Genomic DNA, 23683 nt, shown 5'->3' with positions numbered 1-23683 from the left:
TGTGCTCCGCCAGAAAGAAGTCCCTTTCTGTCAGCCTTTTTCCTTCCCTGATTTACTTTGTCTCGAAAGAATAGTTAAATATTCAACCTTGCAAGATCACCAGAATTTATTTGTTTAAAACCAGTAATAAAAATTTTTAAACTCTAAAATTTGACCCCTGTCCCAACTTGTTCCATAATATAATTTCCCTGTAACTCTCTAAAGAGTGAATCTGAGCCTGACCAGGTGGTGGCGCAGTGGATAGAGTATCAGCCTGGGATGCTGAGGACCCAGGTTCGAAACCCCGAGGTCACCGGCTTGAGTGTGGTGATGCCAGCTTGAGCATGGGATTATAGACATGACCCCATAGTCGCTGGCTTGAACCCAAAGGTCGCTGGCTTGAGCGTGGAACCATAGACGTGACCTCATGGTCTCTGGCTTGAGGCCAAAGGTCACTGGCTTGAGCCCAAGGTCACTGGCTTGAAGCCCAAGGTTGCTGGCTTTAGTAAGGGGTCACTGGCTCGGCTGTAGTCCCCCGGTCATGGCACATATGAGAAAGCAATCAATGAACAACTAAGGTGCCACAACAAAGAATTGATGCTTCTCATCTCTCTGCCTTCTTGTCTGTCTGTTCCTGTCTGTTCCCCCTATACTCCCCTGTTTAAAAAAAAAAAAAAGACTGACTTAGTCTGACTTTCGTTGGGATAACTGTGAGGGCATCTATGTAAATAAGTGGATGTAATTGTTTTACTTCACAACTCTCTCAGAAACAAAGTTTTCCTTCCTCAATATTTTGTTACATTGTTGACTTTGAATGCTATACTCAGTAACAAGAACATTAATGTGTGTTTTTTTCAATCAAGTAGGAAGTTGATATTATTCTGTCTTGTCAAGAAAGGATGAAGCTACATTTGGATAAGGCCATTGCCCAACTTGCGTAAGAGCTTTACCTGTTTATACAATGTAGAATCTATTGCAAAGCTATATACTCTTATGCCTCCCATTCAGGCTTCCCTTAGCTCCTCATGTAAACATTTCTCATATATGGCTACACAAGCACACACATGCATGCACACGTATGTTTTCATGTAGAGGTTAAGGTGAGTCCTTGCTTTAAATTTTTATTTAAAAAAGATAATAATTTGCGATGCCACAGAAAAGGCTTCTGCCCTAACTTGAAGTATGCCTAAGATTTCTTTTAACTCAGAAAACTTCCATTCCTTGGTAAGAGACCGACTTGCGTCACGTTGAGCCCAGGAGTTGGAAGAGTAATGAATTGTGGTTCACTTTGTGCGTATCTTCCACACCTCCTGAAGGGCTCAGCCTGCCCTGCTCTCCGGACAGGTCCTGTGCCACGCCCCTTCCTGCTCCACTCACAACGTGGAGACAGTCATTACAGCTGACGCCTTGTTAACTGTGTACCCACCTCATTCTCCGCCGAAATACACACCCCTCTTTTCTCAGCGAGAGTAGGCAGTAAGGGACCCGAGCGGAGGGCACAGCGGTCAGATGGAGGTCTTGCGTGGTGATAGCAGCTGCCAACACAGAACAAGCATTGGCTGAGGCTGCTGCCTGACAGGAGTAGGTGGGTCAACGCTCACTCGGTCGTGGCCCCAGGAAGAAGTCGTGTTGCCATCACAGAGGAGAAACCATTATTCTGCTTATAAAATGTGATCCAGGATTAGGCGACAGACCCAACGTCATACGCGTGGTAACGCTGCTGGCACCGCTTACTTTGTTTGCTCACCCTGCCCATCAAGACTGGTGCCGTCAAGGGGCGTGAGCTTCAGGAGCCTGGGTCCTCTCTTGAACTCTGGTTCGAAGGACTCTTGAATGCAGAAATGGGGAAGGCTGGGTAAAAGGCTCATTAAGGATGACTCCCACTGCTCACGGGACATTTAACTGCACAATTTACTTGAGTTCTAAATACCTGGGAAGTATAGTTCCCACATTAATTTCTGGTGTCTGCTCCCTGGGAATTTCAGAAACAACTGTGTAGTGTGGTTCTCCAGGAATTGTTTCTATTCTGTTTCCTTCTGACCCGGTTCTTAATCCCCTGCTTTCTTTTATGATCTGAAATCTGCTGCCTGTCTTCAAGGCCCTTTGCTCTTCTCCACCGGAGTGTCCTACCCTGAAGCAGGCGGTTTTCATATCAGCCGTCTCAGCGCCAGCCCCAGCAGGGTCCTCTGTAGAAAGTTCTCTCTCTTTCCATGTGCACGAGTTTGGACTCTTTTCTGTTGATCCTTTAAAGAACTTGACTTTTCTTTAATATACAGTGGGGGGGGGGGGGAAATGCCCACCTCGTGACCTGGGAGGGCTCCCTCAGGGTTTGTGGGGGCCTGAACCCCTAATACGGTCACCGGGTTTGGTCCAGCCCAGGTGATGGGGGGAGGGGTTCTCAACTCCACTGGTCTCTGCAGGAGCAGTCGAGCCCTCAGATTGGATCTCAGCTGGAAGTGGAATCTCATGAGGACCAGCGTGGCAGCCAGGACCCCTCCCCCCAACTTGGGCTATCACCTAGGTGACGGGGTGTGGCCTCCAGGACTTCCCTTAGGCGTGCTGAGGAAATCCTTAGCACAGGTGTCCTGTGTCAGAAGTCACACAAGGAGGGGGACGGGCGTGCTCTGCTGGCCTCGTGGACACTTTAAACTAATAAAAGGACGGTACAAAGAGAGATCTGAGGGGCCCAGTGGCGGACCCGAGGGGCAGCCGCAGCTGGGATACCCGCTCAGGGCAGGCGTCTCTGAGCGGCCCCGCCCGCTGAGACCCTGTGGGGTCCTGGGGACGCAGAGGCGATGGGGGTCATCTGCTCGTTCTGAGTTTTCAAACGCCCTCTGTACGCGGACGCCTCCCCATCTTCAGTACCAGCCTAGAGCTGCTTCTCCCGAACGCCAGCGGCCCACTTGCCACCTCCTCCTGGATGCTGAACGGACGGTCATGCTCCGCGTGTCCACTGAGCTTCTGTCCTGTCCCCAGCGCGGGTCCCCGGCCTGGCCCGCCTGAGCGGACAGACGTCTGCGATTCCGCCGACGGAACTTCAGCTCTTTCTTTCTCCTTCTCCTTCTCACGATGTCCCATCTCCTCGGAGATTCTCTTGGTTCCGTCTTTAAAACACACCCGGGGTCTGAGTGCTTCTCCTGTCCTTCACTGTTGTTACCCCTTGGTCCAAGCCACGCCCTCCCTCGCCTGGGTCCCTGCACTGTCTGCCGGTGGGCCTCCCTGCCCCCCTCGCCCCCCTCGTCTGTTCCCGGCCCAGCCCAGCACGGCCCTCTGCGTCAGTGTCAGTGAGCTCTCTCTTCGGCTGGCCGGGCAGGAGAACCACCCGAGGCCTCCCAACGCCCCCAGGGCCCCGCGACGGCTGGCTCTCCCCCCCAGGGCCCCCCCAGGGCCCCGCGACGCCTGGCTCTCCCCCCCCAGGACCCCCCCAGGGCCCCGCGACGCCTGGCTCTCCCCCGGCCCCCCCAGGGCCCCACACGCCTGGCTCTCCCCCGGCCCCCCCAGGGCCCCGCGACGCCTGGCTCTCCCCCGGCCCCCCCAGGGCCCCACACGCCTGGCTCTCTCCCGGCCCCCCCAGGGCCCCACACGTCTGGCTCTCCCCCGGCCCCCCCCAGGGCCCCACACGTCTGGCTCTCCCCCGGCCCCCCCCGGGCCCCACACGTCTGGCTCTCCCCCGGCCTCCCCAGGGCCCCGCGACGCCTGGCTCTCCCCCGGCCCCCCCAGGGCCCCGCGACGCCTGGCTCTCCCCCGGCCCCCCCCAGGGCCCCGCGGGGAGGTCTGGCTCTCCCCGCAGGCCTTGGCTCAGGCATCACCCCTCAGGAAGTCCCGCCCCCGCTCTCCTGTTTAAAGTCACCTGCACACTCCTCGTCCCCCTTCCTGCTTTGTTTTCCGCGCCAGCCCGCGAACAGACCACAGGACTTGCTCATTCATGGGCCCTGCCTGTCTGTCCCTCCCGGTCGGGTGCAAGGTCCCGCGGGGAAGAGATGGTCGTCGCATGCCCGGCTCACGGGCCCGTGTCTGGCATGTCGTAGGCGCCCAGGGATGTGTTGAATGAACCACCCCATGAGCGAAGATATGGCTCACCTGTTCCCGAGGCCAGCCAGCCCCGGGGCCTGTCTCTGGGGTAGCGAGCTGCCAGGTCTCCGCCCTGCTGGGCAGGGCGGAGTACACCAGCATCTTGGTCGCTTACCGAGGTCTCTCTCTCTTCCCAGGAGGGTGGTGGCGGGGCACACAGCCTGGAGCCCACCAGTTCCTGACTTATCATTTCAAACACTCTGATTTCTGGCCCTGGATGTTAAACCTGACCCTTGATTTCTAACTCCTAGACATCCTCAGGCCTTGCATGACCACAGATGGAGGTCCCCAACAGAGAGAGAGAGAGAGAGAGAGAGAGAGAGAGAGAGACAGGGAGAGAGAGACAGGGAGAGAGAGAGAGAGACAGGGAGAGAGAGAGAGAGAGACAAGGAAAGAGAGAGAGAGAGACAGGGAGAGAGAGAGAGAGACAGGGAGAGAGAGACAGGGAGAGAGAGAGAGACAGGGAGAGAGAGAGAGACAGGGAGAGAGAGAGAGAGACAGGGAGAGAGAGAGAGACAGGGAGAGGGAGAGAGAGAGAGAGAGACAGGGAGAGAGAGAGAGACAGGGAGAGAGAGAGAGAGAGACAGGGAGAGAGAGAGAGAGACAGGGAGAGAGAGAGACAGGGAGAGAGAGAGAGACAGGGAGAGAGAGAGAGAGGGAGAGAGAGGTCGGGCTTAAAAACGCCTCATCGCTTCTTGTCAAAGAATAGAGAAGAAAGAGGAGTTAGGGTGTAGACGCCGAAAGGAAAGATGGGGAGGGAGGTGCAGATGTGGGCAGGTTATCCAAAGCAGTGTCCTGGTCTAGGGCAGTTTGTGTTTTGGGAAGATGGGCTCAGGTCCAGTCCGGGGGCTCCAGACACATCCTTGACCTCTTGTGTATCCACACCTCTTCTCTCTGGGGGCATCCCAGGAGGGGTTCTGATTACCCCCAGGCACGGGCATCTCCAGGGATGATGGAAAGTGGGACGTGTGTGGAGCAGGAGAGCCCTGTGAGGCGGTAACGGGAGGGTCCCAGCGCAGAAGGGCAGGCTACTCCCCCCCTTGGGAGACGGTGACCGGGACTTGACGCGCCGTCTCCCCCCTCCACGCTACAGGGCTAACCGAGCGTCCCAGCACGAACTGGAGAAGGACCTGGCCGACAAGCAGAGGGCTCACCGGATCGACGACAAATGCCACCACCTGCGGAACACCTCGGACGGCGTCAGCTACTTCTGCGGCGTGGAGAGGGTCGATGCCACGTGAGTCCGGGGCGCACACACCGCGCCCGTGATGTGGATGTTAGGGCCTCTGTTCTCCCTCCTGTAAAAATAAACGGTGCCGCTTACGGGGGTGCAACGGTGGCCACGGGAGGAGGTGGGGGCTCGCCGCCTGCTTCGGACACGTCTTCCGCGAGCAAGCTTGCGTGTTCGGTGCTCAGGCCTTAACGCGGGCATCCTGGATCCTGTGGGCTACTGGAAACAAATATCTGTTACTCGTATTTCTACCTATGAACGTTAACACTGGCTTGATGTAAAAAGAAAAGCCTATGAGGCACAGACAAGCATAACGAAAAGTGTCACCCGGGCCTTCTGCCACGGACTTGGCGAGATGCACGTTGAAACGCCCGCTTCTCGCATTTGTGAAAACCGATGGTTGCACCTGCTGCGTTGGTGGTTCCTTTGCCCGGCCCTTGCATGCTGTCTGGGGTGGGTTCATGGTCTCTCTGGGTTGGTCCCTTTTAAAATAATCAACTTGATCGAGGTGAAATTCACCGGCAATAAATGCATTCAGTAGTTAGTGCACGCTTAGGTAAGTTCTGACCAGTGTTACGTGACCGTGGCCACGGTGAAGATAAAGAATTGTTCCGTCACCTCTCCCCGCCCCAAATTTCCTTGAGCTCTTTCCCGCCCCCGCACCCCTCCCCCTTGTAAGTGAGCTCCAAATGGAGTCTCTCCCGTGGGGACTGGTCACCCCCTCTCTAGCGCGCCTGCGGTAAGAGCAGCAGCGCAGACCGGCGTCAACTTGTGGATCCTGCGGGTGGGAATCAGATTCAGACTCTCCAGGCTCCCGGCGTCGACTTGTGGATCCTGCAGGTGGGAATCAGATTCAGACTCTCCAGGCTCCCGGCGTCGACTTGTGGATCCTGCAGGTGGGAATCAGATTCAGACTCTCCAGGCTCGGTCTCAGCGGTCCCCACGCAGTAGTGCCTCCTACGGGGCGTGAGGAGAGCAGGAAGCGTCTTCCTCTGCTCCTTGTACGGGGTAGGCTGGGATGGAAGCCCGCCCTCTGACTGCTTCACCCTCCGTAGGGGCCTCCTCTGCTTCCAGCACAAACTCTCTGCCGCCTCTCAGGGAACGACAGGGTACGGACTCTCTAGGACAGGGGTCGGGAGCCTGTGGCTTACGAGCCAGATGTGACTCTTTTGATGGCTGCATCTGGCTTGCAGACAAATCTTTAATAATAAAAAAATAATAATAACGTTAAAAATATAAAACATTCTCATGTATTACAATCCATTCATTTCCTACCGCTCATGTGCATGGTTATGGGTGGCTGGAGCCAATCACAGCTGTCCTCCGGGACAACACCAAATTTTTATTGGATAATGTGTAACATACACGGGTCGTCGTATGGCTCTCACGGAATTACATTTTAAAATATGTGGCATTCATGGCTCTCTCAGCCAAAAAGGTTCCCGGCCCCTGCTCTAGGGTGTCATTTTGGCTCTTCAGCACCTGAGCTAGAACCTCTAGCCAACGGTAAGAATCTTGTTTGGTGTCCTATGACACCAACAAGTATAGAAATGTCCCCTGTAAGCCTACCACCCGGAGACGTGCAGCGTGAACGATGAACCAGCTTCCTCGAGCACCCTTCCATGCACACAGACACAATGGTGCTACCCACATGCTGTTTGATAGCATGATTTTTCCCTTCGTGACAAGGTCAAAGCACTCTCTATGGAAGCATTTTTCTGCAACACGAGTTTGCATGCTATCCATGGATGACTTTTTAAAAAAATGTACCATCATTTACTCCATTTTACCTGTGGGCATAGTGTCTGTTTTCAGTTTTTCAGAGATTGGCATACAGGTTGCTGGAAACAGTTATCCTCACACATCCACCCAAAGGAGCATTATTTCCTGAGGGTGAATTTCCATAGTGCTTTCTTCATCTGCACACATCTCAGCCTTCGAATGTCAGACCATGAGCATGGCGTGTCCCCCCCCCCCCCCCCCCCTCCGTGCATGGATGACGTGGGAACTCGTGAAGCCACCCGTGCTTTGGGCTCTGGGGATGCCGCGTACAAAAGTGTGACCGTGGTCAGTACTGCCTCGTACGTGGGAGAGCTGCTACAAGATTAGCTCTTACAAGTTCTCATCACGAGAAAGAAACTTCTAATTCTCTGTGCCGAGGGGTGTTAACTGGATCGACTGTGGCGATCATTCTGCAATGTATGCGTTCATCAAACCAATGTGCAGTATACCTACAGCCAGCGCAATGTGGTGTGTCCATTTTCTCTCAATCAAAAAGATTTCTAGAAGCGAGACTTCTGGGACATGCCCATTTGAAAGGGTCTTGGTGTGCACGAACTTCTAACCTTCGTCCTGGTGGTACCAGCTCAGCGTTCCTACCTGCAGGTCACGAGGGAGCTCTAGACACGGCTTACCAGCAAGTCATCATTCCTCTCATTCTCTGCTTTCATGATAAAAGGGTGATTATGTTGTTGTCTTCATTGCTCTGTGACCCACTGAGGTTGAATAGCTTTTATATGCTTATGAAGTGGGTGTGACATGACACATTTGTGACAAACCTACAAACCCTTCCCCTTCACCATCCCTTTCTTTTCTTCCCCCAGATTGGTGGAGGAGCTGGTTTACACTTTGGATTTATAGAAAACTGGCTAGCAGTGAACTAAGGATCCGTGAGGAATAATTGAAAATAAGCTTTGCCCTGGCGTTCGCGTTCTGTGCAGTAAACCCGAGGCTAGGGATTTGGGCTCTCTTGCTCAGGATGAATGAGTCCTTGCAGACCGTTTTAGGCCAATTCATCATTGTCACCACTGTCTGGTTCTACTTTCCTTTTTTTTTTTTTTTTTTTTCTCCAGGGTCTCAGTGCCCGAGTCTTGGGCCAAATTCACAGATGACAATATTCTCCGCTCGCAGAGGGAACGGGCGGCTTCAGCCAAACTGAGGGACGACATTCAAAACCTCTTGGTCGTGACGGCCAATGAGATGTGGAATCAGTTCAACAAAGTCAACCTGGCTTTCACTAACCGCATCGCTGAGACGGCAGACGCTAAAAACAAGATTCAGGTTCACTTAGGGAAGGTAAGGCCGGCCCGGCGGTGCCCATGGCGGACGGGGGCGGGCAGAGCAGGGGCTCTAGGACCCCACCTCTCTTGCCACTCCTGGAGAGACGCCAGGAGGCACAGAGGGGAGAGAAGTTAAAAAACAGTGCAAAGCGCACCGTTTATTTTAACAAGGTAGCCAGGTGTCACACTGAAACTCGAATCCACCGTTTTGTGGGGTTTTTTTTTGGGTTTTTTTGGAACACAAAGAATGTTCTATATAGTCAACTCTTCCTCGTCTTTTTCACAGAAACAAAAATACTACGAAAGCTCAGTGAAGCACTCTAAGTGGAACTAGAGAGCGGAGTCATTAGGAGAACATATGGGAGGAATGTTTTCTCAGGCGCTTTTTATTTATTTATTTTCTTTCTGGAATACAAAACCCAATACTGGAAACGATTAGGGAGTTCAAAATGTTTCTGGTTGAAGTTTCTGAGTGCTCGAAGGGTTTTCCAAAGGCTGGAAAATGAACAATTCAGTCAGAGTTCGGGAGTTTTAAAATAAGCAGGGAGCTCTTTTTTTTTTTTTTTTTTTTTTGCCTAATATTGGTTTCGGAGCTCTTATTATTTTTGTAGATTCTGATGCATCTGTTTATTCTTCCTTTTTTTTTCAAGAACCTTGCGAGTCAGTCCTGTCGCTCGCAGGTGACACCACCTGGTTGAGGACGCCCGTGTTGTTTTTTTCAGAGTGCAGCCATGTATTTCCCTCTCCTTCCCACGGTGCCTCCTCTGGGTAATATGTACTCACCGGGCCAGGCAGCGTGCTCCCTGTGGGGAAGGGCAGGGCAACCTATACAACAGAGCCTTTTGTTCCCAGGAAGCTTCTCTGTGTAGAGAAGAGGTGCATACATAGAACAAGCTCACGGATAATCAATCACTCTAGTGAGATGATAAACTGTGGTTGCCCGAGGACGAGTCCCAGACGCGTTCTGAAAGCAGAGGCCCAGTGCGGGTCTGTAGAGAGACCCACCCGGCCGGCGTGGGCGGAGGGCGTTCGGGGAGGGAAGCTCAGAAGGCAGGTTGGCGCCAGGCTGCAGAGGACATGGATGGAAAGGGTAAGAAGCCGCTTCAAGGCCCCTTTTTGGAGCACTGATGTGACAAAGTCAAGTCCGTCTGTTCCAGAGACTTTTATCTGCTACCGGGTGAGCTGGCTGCGGCGGCCAAGCGGGGGGCTGACACAGGGGACCTCGTGGCGTCACCGTCGGGGGGCTGACACAGGGGACCTCGTGGCGTCACCGTCGGGGGGCTGACACAGGGGACCTCGTGGCGTCACCGTCGGGGGGCTGACACAGGGGACCTCGTGGCGTCACCGTCGGGGAGGTGGGGGTCCGAGCGAGGTCAAGGTGCGGGTGGGGCTGGCGTCTCCTGGCCTCTCTCCTTGGCGGTAGGTGGCCACCTTTGCCCTGTCCTCACATGGTCTTCCTTCTGCATGTACCTGTGCCCTAATCTCCTCCTCTTCGAAGGACAGACACACCAGTCCTATGGGATTAAAATGTAGCCTGATAACCTCCGTTTTACCTTAGCTGTGTCTCCAAATACAGTCAAAGTCTCAGGTTCGGAGGGTTAGGAATGAAAGCTATGAATGTGGGGGGGGGATGGAGAAGAGGATAGAATTCATCTTATACAGGCTCCTGTCGAGGCACCCGGCACTCTGGGGCACACATGTACGGGGTGCGTGTGCATGAACGGGCACGGGCCCCGCCCTCTGGCATGCTGGAGTGAGACCAGGACAGGCCTGGAAACAGCGAGTTCCATCAGGAAGGTGCAGATTCACCTCCGGGAGCTGCAGACAAAATGTTTGCTTAGCGGAAGGAAGCAGCTGTCCCAACACCGAGAGGCAGGGAGCTCCAGAGTGTGGCCTCGGTGGCATAGACACAGGGTCATGACCGTTGAGAGGCAGGGAGCTCCAGAGCGTGGCCTCAGTGGCATAGACACAGGGTCATGACCGTTGATAACAGACTGTTGGAGGGGGGGTGGCCAGGCAGTGGCCTGGGGACAGTAGCTGGCATTGGACATGAGGAAGACTAGGGAGAGAGGCAAGTACCATATTTTCCTACGAACAAGACGCTCCCGTGCATATGATGCACCTTAATTTGGGGGCCTGAAATTTGAAAAAAAAATATGTATCACATAAAATTATTGAACTCAAGTTTTATTCATCATAAAACTCATACAACTCCTCACCACTGTCAAAACTCCCGTCCATTAGCTTGTCCTCATCTGTGCCTGGTGATGAATCACTGTCTTCATAGATGACCTCATCCTCAGTTCCTTTTGAAAGACCACACACTTAGTGATCTCAATCTTGATATTATCCCAGAATCTTTTCACCCAGAGACAATGGGCACAAAAACCACAAGTGTGAAAAAATCTGGAAATATAAGTAAAAAAAAAAAAAAAAAAATCGACAACTGCCGTATAAGATGCACCCAGTTTTTAGACCCCAGATTTTTCCAAAAAGGATGCGTCTTCTACGTGGGGAAATACGGTAATGAGGACAGCCCGTGGCCAGAGGAATTAAGGACGGTGAGGGGATCAAGGAGAGGCCACCGGAGAGGCCTTCTCTTTGGCTTTGAGAGGACCGTCTCATGGGGACAAGTAGGGCCAGAGACTCAGCCACGGGGGCAGGAGGTGAGTGGTACGTGCAGGAGGTGAGCAAGGCCACTGCTGCGTCCGTCTGGTGGTGACCGTGGGCAGAGGGTGCCCGCGGGGAGCACCCAGGCGGCACTGGAGGAGAGAAGGAGGTGGCAAAGACAGGAATCGGGGGGTGCTTGGGTGCCATCTCCCCGAGACGGAGGGGCGGGAACGCAGGGCAGAAATGGGGGTGCAGAGGTCAAGGTCGGAGGGCGAGGAAGGGTTTTCAGAGTACAGAGGGGGGGGGGCTCACATCACAGGGAGAAACCAGGCAGGGGTCCAAGCTTATGCAATTTGGGAGGGGAACCCTCTTGAAGAAAAAAAAGGCTATAAAATCAATGGCTACTGAATTCTCAGCGCTCTTCCCTTGCAAGGGAGATTCCCCAGAGCTTGACCTCACACCTGTGAGACAGACGGGAAGAGAGGGCGGAAGAGAAGAGGTGAGGACGAACGGGAGCGAGGAGGGACACGAGCGCCACCCAGACCACGTGGCCTCTCTCTTCTCGGTCACACACGAATGGGTGCTGGGCAGTGCTCCATAGTCAGCGGTCTGGAAAAAGAAATCTGATTTGGAGCATCTGCCCAGCGGGGTGTCCGTTGCCACCCTGGCTGGTCCCACCAGAATCTGCAGCTGGGAAGATGCTCGGGCAGCTCTCCGGGGCAGCTGACCCTGCAGCCTCACAGGGTGGGCTCCCCGGGGACAGGCAGGGGCGGGAAGGAGCAGGGGGTGCTCAGGGAGTCCACACGGCCCGTCCCCGAGGGCAAGGTGGACGGGCCACGGATGGACAGGCATCGACGGACAAAGCACCAGAGCCTTGGGGACTCGCTCCTCTTTCCACAGACGCTGCAGGAAATCTTCCAGACTGAACTGACCGTCGAGTCCGTCAAGAAGGCCATCAAGGAGAAGTCTGCCTTCCTGAAGGTGGCTCAGACCAGACTGGACGAGCGGACCAGGAGGCCAAACATAGAGCTCTGCAGAGACATGGCCCAGCTACGGTAAGGAGGGGGGGCACGCCCTGGGCAAGGGTGTGTGTGTGTGGGGGGACAGTCCGCCAGCCTGCCGGCTCCGTGTTCTTTATGAAAGTGCTTTCTGCCCACGCACCGGCGATATGGAAGCGCATAGTAACGCTCAAGGGGCCTTCTCCTAAAGTATCAGCAATGGGGAGTTCGCGTTCCATGGACGTGGAGCTTTGGTTTGCAGGGATGGAAGGTTCTTGAGATGGATGAGAGCGGTGGAGGCACAGCCTCGCGAATGCGGTTAATGCCACTGAGCTAGACACACTTAAAAGTCATTGAGATGGTAAATGTTCTTACACACGTCTTACCATAGTTTTTTTTTTTTTTTTTTTTTTTAAAGAAAATGACGTTGCCTGACCAGGCAGTGGCACAGTGGATAGAGCGTTGGCCTACGATGCTGAGGACCCAGATTCAAAACCCCAAGGTCGCTGGCTTGAGCGCGAGCTCATCTAGCTTGAGTGTAGGGTCGCTGGCTTGAGCCCAGAGGTCGCTGGCTTGAAGCCCAAGGTCACTGGCTTGAGCCCAAGGTTGCTGACTTTGCTGGCTTTGCCGGCTTGAGCCAAAGGTTGCTAGCTTGAGCAAGGGGTCACTGGCTCACCTGGAGCCCCCCCCCCCCCCCCCCCCCCCCCCCCGGTCAAGACACATATGAGAAAGCAATCAATGAACAACTCAGGTGCCGCAACGAAGAATTGACACTTATCTCTCTCCTTTCTTGTCTGTCTGTCCCTGCCTCCCTCTCTCTTGCTAAAAAAGAAAAAGAAAAAGGAAATAACATAAACATTACACACAAAAAAGTGATAAACATTAGGCCTCTTTTAGTGAGGGCCAGGTGGGTCTGTGTGCTCGCCCTCCCGGCCGTCTTCCTGAGTCCCAGGACGCCTTTCTCGCAAGCAGCGGGCGTGTGGCCTGTGTGTGGCTCTTGGTGACGGGGACTTGTCGGAAAAGGGACTTGCGTGCGTATCCGCCGGCCTCTGTCGGCCTGCTCTCTTCCATTGGCTCGCGCAGGCCTCGCTAGCAGTTGGCTCGTCACTAAGACCATCCTCACGGTCCCCTGCAGCCCGTCCTGGTCCCCTAGGGTCATTTCAGTTTGTTCTGTTCTCAGCAGGCATGAGAACAGCCGGTCTTCATCCCGCGCGCGCGTGGCAGGAGGAATCCGGCCCCACGATGCGTCTGCTGGCCGCTGCGCGGGTGCCACTGTTACTGGAACTTTGAAGATTTCCCTTTAGGGTGGGCTTGCCTGTCATGGGCCAAGGTCCCCACTCCGCTAATTCCGTCTTCGTTTCTTTCTATTTTCCCAAAACCCGCTTCTGCCTTCTCCTCTGGGTTTATCACTGTATTCTTAGGCCAGGAAATGCTTCTTTGCCGGGGCCCAGCCACAGGGGGGGCCGAGGGGTGGCCCTCGGGATCCAGCTGCTTCTGGGGAGGCCGAGGCCACGGGGCTTGTCTGCCTGGCCCATGATGGGACTCCGTTACGGTCCCGGAGGCTGTACTGAAGGGGTGAAACGACTCTGAGCTCTACTGCGGGAACACGCGTGGATTTTCCACAGGGGAAGGAAGGGCTGGTCTCCGTGGGTCTTTATGGAGAAAACCACGAAGAGAGAGACGGAGGAAACAGCAGCGGCTGCCACGCATCGATCTCGTTCCGCGCCGACCACCACCGTCCTGAGCGCGCTAGACTGCGGTCGTGGCCTTCGGTTGGCAAATAAGGAAACTGAGGCAGAAGTGGGCTGAGTGACTTGTCCCGCACCCTCCGTGGCAGCCCCTGGAGTTGAAAGGGAGCCACCGTGGGCACCCCTGGCCTGTCTCCCTGCGGATCTCTGTCTCCAAACCAACTCTGCCTCTGCTTCCCGCGTCCGTGGCGGTGTTTTTACTCCGATCTCATGGGACCTTCCTGCCCCTGTGGGACGAGTCAGCAAAGCCGGGACTGCACCCTCGTCCCTCTCCCAGAGGTGATGGCTGCAGACGAGACCGTTACCGCAGAAACCGTCCACACCGGGCGCGTTGTCTGGGTTGGGCCCTCAGGAGCATGCTTTCGAGTTCGGGCGGAGGGGCTGCCCGCGTTTCTCCCGGGGGAGCTGCTGTCTTAGCCACAGCCCTGCAGGCGGTCGCCAGCGCCCGGGGTCTCCAGAACCCCTGCTCCCACCCACCGAGCCGTTGTTCAGGACAAGCGGCCCTCCCCTCCGAGGCCCAGGGGGGTCCCCCGGAATGCCTGTCGCCCGTGTCTTGTGTGCTTCCAGAGAGCACGCGGGCACGCTCCCCTGGCCCACGTGGACTGGGTCCCAGGATCGTGGCTCCGTGCAGATGCGACGCGGAGAAGGTGTGCCAAAGTTTCACGCGCTGGAGACGTTTCCCGGGTCCTCGCGAGCAGAGATCGGGACCCCGAGGGCGGCGGGCGGACTAACCCAGGCTGCTCCTCCGCAGGCTTCTGCGCGGTGGTCGAATCCGGCTTTGCGCTCACCCGACAACGAGGCCTCCCCGGCGGCTTCTGAGACGCGCGTGGCTTTCCCTCTTTTTCTTGTTTTTTTTTTTTTTTTTTCCCTCCTTCACAGCTAAACAGAAGTGGCTTTTCCTAGACTTCCTGTGGGCTCTGTAGCATGTCTATTTCCTCTGCACCTTCATGGACTTCAGGACAAAATCCACTTTTGTTCCTGTCAAGATTTCTTGTTCAAATAGCGTGGCCAAAGATCTGGTGCCCCGGTAACGACAGCGGAATTTAGGATTGTTCCTGGAGGAGGAGGCTGTTTTTCCTCTTCGACTGGTCGTTCTGAAAGCAGCCCTTTGAGTGGCTAGATTTAAGGAAAAAAAGAAAAAAAAGCCCATGAACTCAAGGGAACGAGGACGGAGAAAATTTGCTGTTTTCATTTCCAGACTTTTATTTTCATTTCACATTTTCTAAATGGGCTCTTTCAAAAGTAATTCTAAACATTCTTGGCATCGTTGGTGGCAGGCCAGACTGGGCTTTGCTTTACTTAAATAATCTTGATACATTAAAAAACAAAAACAAAAAAACCCAAAAATGCAACTATGGTAGCTTTATTTGTATTTGAATGCAAAATGTTTTTCAATTATGTAATTCCCCAAAAATGACTGTTTTCAGCAAAACAGCTCTCCGTGATCTGCCAGGAATGAGGAGCCCTAGAGTGACTGTGGTTTCTGACAGAGGAGGCAGGGGCAGTCCTCAGGGGGACAGTCCTCAGGGGGACAGTCCTCAGGGGGACAGTTGGGGTGGGGTGGGGGTGTGTGGGACCCTCAGCCATGCTCACACAGCCGTGGGTGACAGGGATGTCAGTCCTCAGGGGGACAGTCCTCAGGGGGACAGTCGGGGCGGGGGAGGTAGGGGTGTGTGGGACCCTCAGCCATGCTCACACAGCCGTGGGCGACGGGGATATCAGTCCTCAGGGGGACAGTCAGGGCGGGGTGGGGGAGTGTGGGACCCTCAGCCATGCTCACACAGGGCGACAGGGATGTTAACTGCCCACTGTCGATGCACCTTGAACTCCTTTTCTGAAAAAACATTGCTATTTTTGACGTGTATATATTTTCAAAAGTCCCCCCCCCCCCCCAGATAAATCTTCCACTGGGCCATGACTTGGCTGCAGGGAGTCAAGACTCACCTGTCTTCCTGATCCTTTTTCCTACCTTGGGGTCCAGGGTTCCTGCGGAAGCTGGTGGAAGGGGCACAGAGCGTGGCAGGAGATGAGAGGCTGGCCCCGGGGGACTGTCAGCAGCCCCATCGGAGCTCCCTTTACTGGCCACGGGCAGCAACTTCCTTGAAGATCTTTAGCTGTAAAAAAAAAAACAACCAAAAAACAACAAAAAAAAAAACCTGAAAGGAAAAAGAACCCCCAAACCGATGCTAAGTCAAAATACTTGTGCGGAATATTATTCGGCCTTCAAAAGGAAGGAAGTTCTGACTCGCGCTCTATCTACCGCATGAACAAACCTTGGGGACACGGCACCCACGTGAAATAAGTCAGCCGGAAAAGGACACATGCTGCCCGAGTCCACTTGGATGAGGCACTTAGAGTCGTCCGATTCAGGGAGACGGAAAGGAGAAGGGTGGGGGCTGGGGGCCTGGGGCAGGGGGTCTAGGGCCAGGGGAGGGAACTGGGAGTAGTGGGGTTTTAAAGATTTTATTTAGTCATTTTAGAGAGAGAGAGAGAGAGAAGGAGGGAGGAGCAGGAAGCATCAACTCCCATATGTGCCTTGACCGGGCAAGCCCAGGGTTTCGAACCGGCGACCTCAGTGTTCCAGGTCGACGCTTTATCCACTGTGCCACCCGGGTCAGGCGAGAGTAGCGTCTAATGGACTGTGGCAATGGTCGCACACCCGCGTATGCAGGTCACACCACGGGACTCGACCCTTGAAAAATGGTTGAACTGGTCAATTTTTTGTTGTGCCTCTTCTGCCACAATTAAAAAAATACGTAGAAAATGACACGTGTACCTGAAATTCACAGGGAACTGGGCACCCCGTGAATGATGTGGCAACAACCCTACGCTTTGGGGCTCCCACGTAGACAGACGTGATATGGTTTTACCGAAAGGGGTGTGTGGAGGCCAGCGTCCCGGTTTCAGTTTCCGGCCTTTCTCAGTGGGGGGAGCAGCCCTTTCTCAGTGGGGGGAGCAGCCCTTTCTCAGTGGGGGGAGCAGAGGGCCGGGCAGGAACGGGGACCTAGTCCTCCCTCACAGCCGCCGAGGCCCCTGTTTCCTCCTCAGCTTCCTGGACAACCGTGCGCGGCTTGTAGACACGAGTGGCCACATGCCCTGGAAGGCTGCTCGCTTGTCAGTCCTCTGGGCTCAGCTTCCGAGTCTGTGACACAGGAAACGGGCTCAGCTTCCGAGTCTGTGACACAGGAAACGGGTTCAGCTTCCGAGTCTGTGACACAGGAAACGGGCTCAGCTTCCGAGTCTGTGACACAGGAAACGGGCTCGGCTTCCGAGTCTGTGACACAGGAAACGGGCTCGGCTTCCGAGTCTGTGACACAAGGAAACGGGCTCGGCTTCCGGGTCTGTGACACAAGGAAACGGGCTCGGCTTCCGGGTCTGTGACACAAGGAAACGGGCTCGGCTTCCGGGTCTGTGAGACAAGGAAACGGGCTCGGCTTCCGGGTCTGTGACACAGGAAACGGGCTCGGCTTCCAAGTCTGTGAGACAAGGAAACGGGCTCAGCTTCCGGGTCTGTGAGACAAGGAAACAGGCTCGGCTTCCGAGTCTGTAAGACAAGGAAACGGGCTCGGCTTCCGAGTCTGTGAGACAGGAAACGGGCTCGGCTTCCGAGTCTGCGAGACAGGAAACGGGCTCGGCTTCCGAGTCTGCGAGACAGGAAACGGGCTCGGCTTCCGAGTCTGTGACACAGGAAACGGGCTCGGCTTCCGGGTCTGTGACACAGGAAACGGGCTTGGCTTCCGGGTCTGTGACACAAGGAAACGGGCTCGGCTTCCGGGTCTGTGACACAGGAAACAGGCTCGGCTTCCGAGTCTGCGAGACAAGGAATCGGGCTCAGCTTCCGAATCTGTGAGACAAGGAAACAGGGCTCGGCTTCCGAGTCTGCGAGACAAGGAAACAGGCTTGGCTTCCGAGTCTGCGAGACAAGGAAACAGGCTCGGCTTCCGATTCTGCGAGACGAGGAAACGGGCTCGGCTTCCGAGTCTGTGAGACAGGAAACGGGCTCGGCTTCCGGGTCTGTGAGACAGGAAACGGGCTCGGCTTCCGAGTCTGTGACACAGGAAACGGGCTCGGCTTCCGAGTCTGTGACACAGGAAACGGGCTCGGCTTCCGGGTCTGTGACACAGGAAACGGGCTCGGCTTCCGGGTCTGTGACACAAGGAAACGGGCTCGGCTTCCGGGTCTGTGAGACAGGAAACGGACTCGGCTTCCGGGTCTGTGACACAAGGAAACGGGCTCGGCTTCCGGGTCTGTGACACAGGAAACGGGCTCGGCTTCCGAGTCTGCGAGACGAGGAAATGGGCTCAGCTTCTGAGTCTGAGAGACGAGGAAACGGGCTCGGCTTCCAGGTCTGTGAGACAGGAAACGGGCTCGGCTTCCGGGTCTGTGACACAGGAAACGGGCTCGGCTTCCGAGTCTGTGACACAGGAAATGGGCTCGGCTTCCGGGTCTGTGACACAAGGAAACGGGCTCGGCTTCCGGGTCTGTGAGACAGGAAACGGGCTCGGCTTCCGGGTCTGTGACACAAGGAAACGGGCTCGGCTTCCGGGTCTGTGACACAGGAAACAGGCTCAGCTTCCGAGTCTGCGAGACGAGGAAACGGGCTCGGCTTCTGAGTCTGAGAGACGAGGAAACGGGCTCGGCTTCCGGGTCTGTGACATAGGAAACGGGCTCGGCTTCCGAGTCTGTGACACAGGAAACGGGCTCAGCTTCCGAGTCGGTGACACAAGGAAACGGGCTTGGCTTCCGAGTCTGTGAGACAAGGAAACGGGTTCAGCTTCCGAGTCTGTGAGACAAGGAAACGGGCTCGGCTTCCGAGTCTGTGACACAGGAAATGGGCTCGGCTTCCGAGTCTGTGAGACAAGGAAACGGGCTCGGCTTCCGAGTCTGTGACACAGGAAACAGGCTCAGCTTCCGAGTCGGTGACACAGGAAACGGGCTCAGCTTCCGAGTCGGTGACACAGGAAACGGGCTCAGCTTCCGAGTCCGCGAGACAAGGAAACGGGCTTGGCTTCCGAGTCTGCGAGACAAGGAGACAGGCTCAGCTTCCGAGTCTGTGAGACAAGGAAACGGGCTCGGCTTCCGGGTCTGTGACACAGGAAACGGGCTCAGCTTCCGAGTCTGTGACACAGGAAACAGGGCTCAGCTTCCGAATCTGTGAGACAAGGAGACAGGCTCAGCTTCCGAGTCTGTGAGACAAGGAAACGGGCTCAGCTTCCGAGTCTGCGAGACAAGGAAACAGGCTCGGCTTCCGAGTCTGTGAGACAAGGAAACGGGCTCGGCTTCCGGGTCTGTGACACAGGAAACGGGCTCAGCTTCCGAGTCTGTGACACAGGAAACAGGGCTCAGCTTCCGAATCTGTGAGACAAGGAGACAGGCTCAGCTTCCGAGTCTGTGAGACAAGGAAACGGGCTCAGCTTCCGAGTCTGCGAGACAAGGAAACAGGCTCGGCTTCCGAGTCTGTGAGACAAGGAAACGGGCTCGGTGACCTTTCACAGTTTGTCTCCTGGGGGCCAGGCTCCGGAGGCTGTACGGTTGCCGTGGTGTGAGGACTGTCAGGGGTCTGCTTATTTTCCTATGGTCACAAATCCTTTTCCTGTCCCTAGGGTGTCCCCATCTCTCACCTTGGTTGTCACTGTCCTCTTTCTATGACTGTATGTTTTGATTGATGTTGTATGCCTTTCTCTAGTCTGCTGATAAACAGACCCCCCTCCCCAACCCAAAATAAAAAAAAAACAATCCTTAACTTTGAATATCTGGTGAAAATTTGAATTTGGAATTGGGTTTTCAATTGACCGGAGTCAAGCTGGAGAACCATGTGGTGATTAAAAGCAGCAGATGGGTAGTTCCATGAATTTCTTGAAGGAGAGTTATGTAAAGTCCTTGTACCTCAGATTCCTCATCTGTAAAGTGGGAATAATTATAGTATCTACTTGAGAGTGTTGTTAGGATTAAAATGTCTGATCTGATCAGCCCTGGCCGGTTGGCTCAGTGGTAGAGCGTTGGCCCAGTATATGGAAGTTCTGGGTTTGATTCCCGGCCAGGGCACACAGGAGAAGCGCCCATCTGCTTCTCCACCCCTCCCCCTCTCCTTCCTCTCTGTCTCTCTCTTCCTCTCCCACAGCCAAGGCTCCATTGGAGCAAAGTTGGCCCGGGTGCTGAGGATGGCTCCATGGCCTCCACCTCAGGCACTAGAATGGCTCCAGTTACAATGGAGCAATGCCCCAGATGGGCAGAGCATCACCCCCTACTGGGCGTGCCGGGTGGATCCTGGCCAGGTGCATGCGAGAGTCTGTCTGACTGCCTCCCCGTTTCCAACTTCAGAAAAATACAAAAAAAAAAAAATTGTCTGATCATGTGAAGTGCTTAGGGGAGAGTATATGGATATACTACAGATTAGCATATAATATGCACTATATTATACACAGAATAAAGTAGTCAATCAATGAGTTGCTGCTATTATTATTATTACTGTTATCTTTTTATAACCTGTTTCCTGTTTTTTTTTCTCTTGGGTGACCACATGGTTATCTTCCTTGGATGTTATTGGCCAGATTAGTGGGTGAAGGAGCCCCTGCTTAATTTAATTGTTCTTCAGACAGAGAAATGCTTTATAAACAGAAACACAGTGGAAGGAATCAGAAAGAAGAAAGAGAGATTTGTCTGAGTAAAAACCAAACTCTTACGTACAACAAAAGTATCACAAACAAAATTAAAAGGCAAAACACAAATCAGGGGAAACATTGGTCATGAACAGAGCAGACACAAAACAGCAACATGCTTAATATGTTAAGAACTCCCTGCAAATGAATCCATCGACAGAAACACCTCAGTAGAAAAAGGAGTTACAGGACAGAGAGAGGCAATTCACAGAAGAAAAGCAGAGTGACCAATAGACATTTAGGAAAGGTGCACTAATAAAGAAATGAAACTGAAAACCCTATCAGTGGGTAGAATGTAAGAAAATGCTAGGTTATTTTCATGAAGTAAAAAAAGATTTGCTTTTTTGTTTTAATAAAAAAAAGTGTCATTTAAAAAAAATCATTGTAACATAATTAGAACTGCAATTTGTTTTGAAGTGTGCGTAGCTGATTGCATGCATTATCCTTTTCACGTTCTATGAAGTTTTTGAGAGGTCCACATCTGTGTACTCTGGGGCCTTGGAGCGCTAGCTTGGGGCGCTGCTGAGGGGAGAGGGGCCTTGTGGCCGGAGGAGGGATCCCTCAGCCAGCCCCTTCCTCAGATGCGCCAGGGCCATGTTGAGGCTGGGCTGAGTTCTAGTCCTCCTCGTCATCTAAGTAACTTCAGCGACAAAATAAACGTAAACAAGTCCAGCTAAGTATTGGTTGTGCCCATTTTTACTGATTAAAGAATAAAGTGTTTAAAAGTGTCCCTCTTTTAAAGATAGATATATTTAACGTGTGTGTGTGTGTGTGTGTGTGTGTGAAAATTTGCTGGTGTCCAGAAAATATGCTAAGTTTGCTTACTGGGCTCAGGGTGTGTGTAGCTAATGGGAGAGGCCCTGCCGGGCACGAGAGCCACGTGACAGGACTGCTTCCCCTGCGATGTCCCCGCACGAAGTGGTTCTGGCGCTGGTGTGACCTGGGTGTCCAGTAGGGATTCAGTAAAGCGTACACGGTTCTTCATTCAGCCAGTCGCCGTCTTGGGGAAGGCGACCAGCGCTGACCTAAGTAACGGGGCGGGTGCTTCTTCCCTCCCTGGCGCAGCCTGGTGAACGAGGTGTACGAGGTGGACCACACCATCCAGACCCTGCAGCAGCGCCTGAGGGACGCCGAGAACACCCTGCAGTCCCTGGTCCGCACCAAAGCCACCCTGGAGCACGACCTGGCTGTCAAAGCCAACACGCTGTACGCCGACCAGGAGAAGTGCATGGGGATGCGGAAGAGCTTCCCCAACACCCTGCGGCTGGTGGGCTTCTGCTAGGACCCCGGCGGGCACCCCACCTCCCGCGACTCCCCGGGGAAGCTGGCACCGGAGCCCTGGGGCGGCGTTCAAGCCCAGTGCTGATCTTATCTCTTATTAAAGGACTCTATTGATTAGAAATGGACTGGGTCTCCTGTCGTGGAAAGCCTTTGGTTTCCATCCAAACCTTAAGTTTCTAGAATTTACTAGGCTTCTGGGGTAAGGTAAAGAGAAAGAGAAACAATCAATCTAATACATAAGGTTAAAAAAAAAAAACCACACTAGCGTTATTTTTTTATTTTATTTTAGATTTTATTTATTCATTTTTATTAGAGAGAAAGAGAGAAAAGAGGGGGAGGAGCTGGAAGCATCAACTCCCCATAGGTGCCTTGACCAGGCAAGCCCAGGGTTTTGAACCGGTGACCTCACCGTTCCAGGTCAATGTTTTATCCATTGCGCCACCGCAGGTCAGGAACTTGTGGTGTTTTTATTCTCGGTGGGACATGAAGGGGCCGGAGAGGAGAGAGGTCTTTGCCGTGGTAGGAGCAGGAGTCACCGGCGGTGGGGGGGTTTGGGGCCAGGCCTCCGAGGAGACAGCAGGGGAAAGAGAAAGGCGTCCGAGGGCGTGGTCGCGGAGCAAAGTCAAAGGGGAAGGTGAAGGCTGCGTCAGAGGCAGGACTGACTCCTCAGGCAGGGAACAGCGGAAGAGATACCACCACAGGAGGTGCAATACCAGGAAAGTGGGGTCCCCCTGCAGGTGAAGGGGTCGGGGAACTGCTGGCTGTCTCTGAGCAGGAGCGTGGCCTCGGGGAGCAACGACTGAGCAGAGGAAGGGTGCACTGGACAGACAGATGGCGGTGGACACAAAGAAAGGAGAAATGCACACACGCTGTAACCAGTCGACAGGGCGTGGTGACTCTTGGTGGGTGGGGGGAGTGCGGAGGGGAGCAGGAGGGCGAGGCCGGGACCCTGGTGGGCTGGAAAAGGGACGGGACCTGGCTTGAATCCCAGGAAGCTCGGCCATGTCTCAGGGTGTCAGCTGAGGAAATGCACAAAACCCCCGAGAAGCACTCCTTATCACAGCCCCCAAAAGTAAGCACTGGCGTTTTCAACATTTTGCTGGGCACGCTTTCAATCTTTGCTCCGGGGCCGTGTGTGTGTGTGTGTGTGTGTGTGTGTGTGTGTATATATATATATATATATATATATATATATATATGGATGTCATCGTTATTTACATAATACAGGTAATTGTCATGGTTTATAGTTGTTTACAAATGTCTACAGTAAATTATGTTTAGATCTAAATGCCTATTGAATCACGTCTGTGAGACCACACTGCCGATGTGTAATCTCCTTTTTTCCTCTACTCAAATATTATAACAGTTCATGCCATGGGTTTCCATGGCATGAACTGTTAATACACAACGTGATTTAAAAAAAAAAATTTTTCCTTTTTTATCTCTAAAAACAATAAATATTATTTAGTTCACTGGAAGTTTTAGAATATACTGATAAGCAAAAGAAGATAAAATTCTTCCATATTTTTAAACTAATTCGGTGTTTTGATACACAGATTTTATTTGTGTTTCTGCATGTATTTTTCTCCCAAGTATTGAATCATTGTTTAAAATTTTTTTTTATAATTTATTCATTCTTTTAGAGAGAGAGAGAGAGACAGAGAGAGAGAAGGGGGAGGATCAGGAAGCATAAACTCCCATATGTGCCTTGACCAGGCAGCCCAGAGTTTTGAACCAGAGACCTCAGTGTTCCAGGTCAATGCTTTATTCCCTGTGCCACCACAGGTCAGGCTGGAATCATTCTTACAAAAAACTCCCCGCCATCTACACAGCACTTATGTGTCAGACCATTTTCCAGTGCTTTGCCCAGCTCAACAACTTTCCAGCTTTTTGTCTTTGTTAATGTGCATTTATTTATTTCCTTGTGTTTAGACATCATTTCAAACTTCATTTTAATGGCTTTTAAAAAGATTTCATTGCATTAGAGCTCTAGAATGCTCTATAAATCCATTCCCCATTACTGGACATTTGTTTCGTGTGCCTTAAA

General features: G+C 53.5%; 1 protein-coding gene across 1 annotated transcript in view; it reads left to right on the top strand.

The window, feature by feature from the left end:
- The window catches only part of TEKT3 (tektin 3), a 38675-nt gene extending 17038 nt beyond the window's left edge, over nucleotides 1–21637 (top strand). The window contains exons 4-8 of the mRNA XM_066255541.1: nucleotides 846–916; nucleotides 5144–5287; nucleotides 8134–8356; nucleotides 11851–12005; nucleotides 21421–21637. Coding sequence (XP_066111638.1) covers nucleotides 846–916; nucleotides 5144–5287; nucleotides 8134–8356; nucleotides 11851–12005; nucleotides 21421–21637 — 810 coding nt within the window. The remainder of the gene's footprint in view (nucleotides 1–845; nucleotides 917–5143; nucleotides 5288–8133; nucleotides 8357–11850; nucleotides 12006–21420) is intronic.
- Nucleotides 21638–23683: the final 2046 nt, after the last annotated feature.

Source organism: Saccopteryx bilineata, chromosome 2, assembly GCF_036850765.1.
Source record: "Saccopteryx bilineata isolate mSacBil1 chromosome 2, mSacBil1_pri_phased_curated, whole genome shotgun sequence".
NCBI classification, from domain to species: Eukaryota; Metazoa; Chordata; class Mammalia; order Chiroptera; family Emballonuridae; genus Saccopteryx; species Saccopteryx bilineata.
Note: the sequence above shows the minus strand (reverse complement) of the source record. Positions and strands in the feature narration are given on the sequence as shown.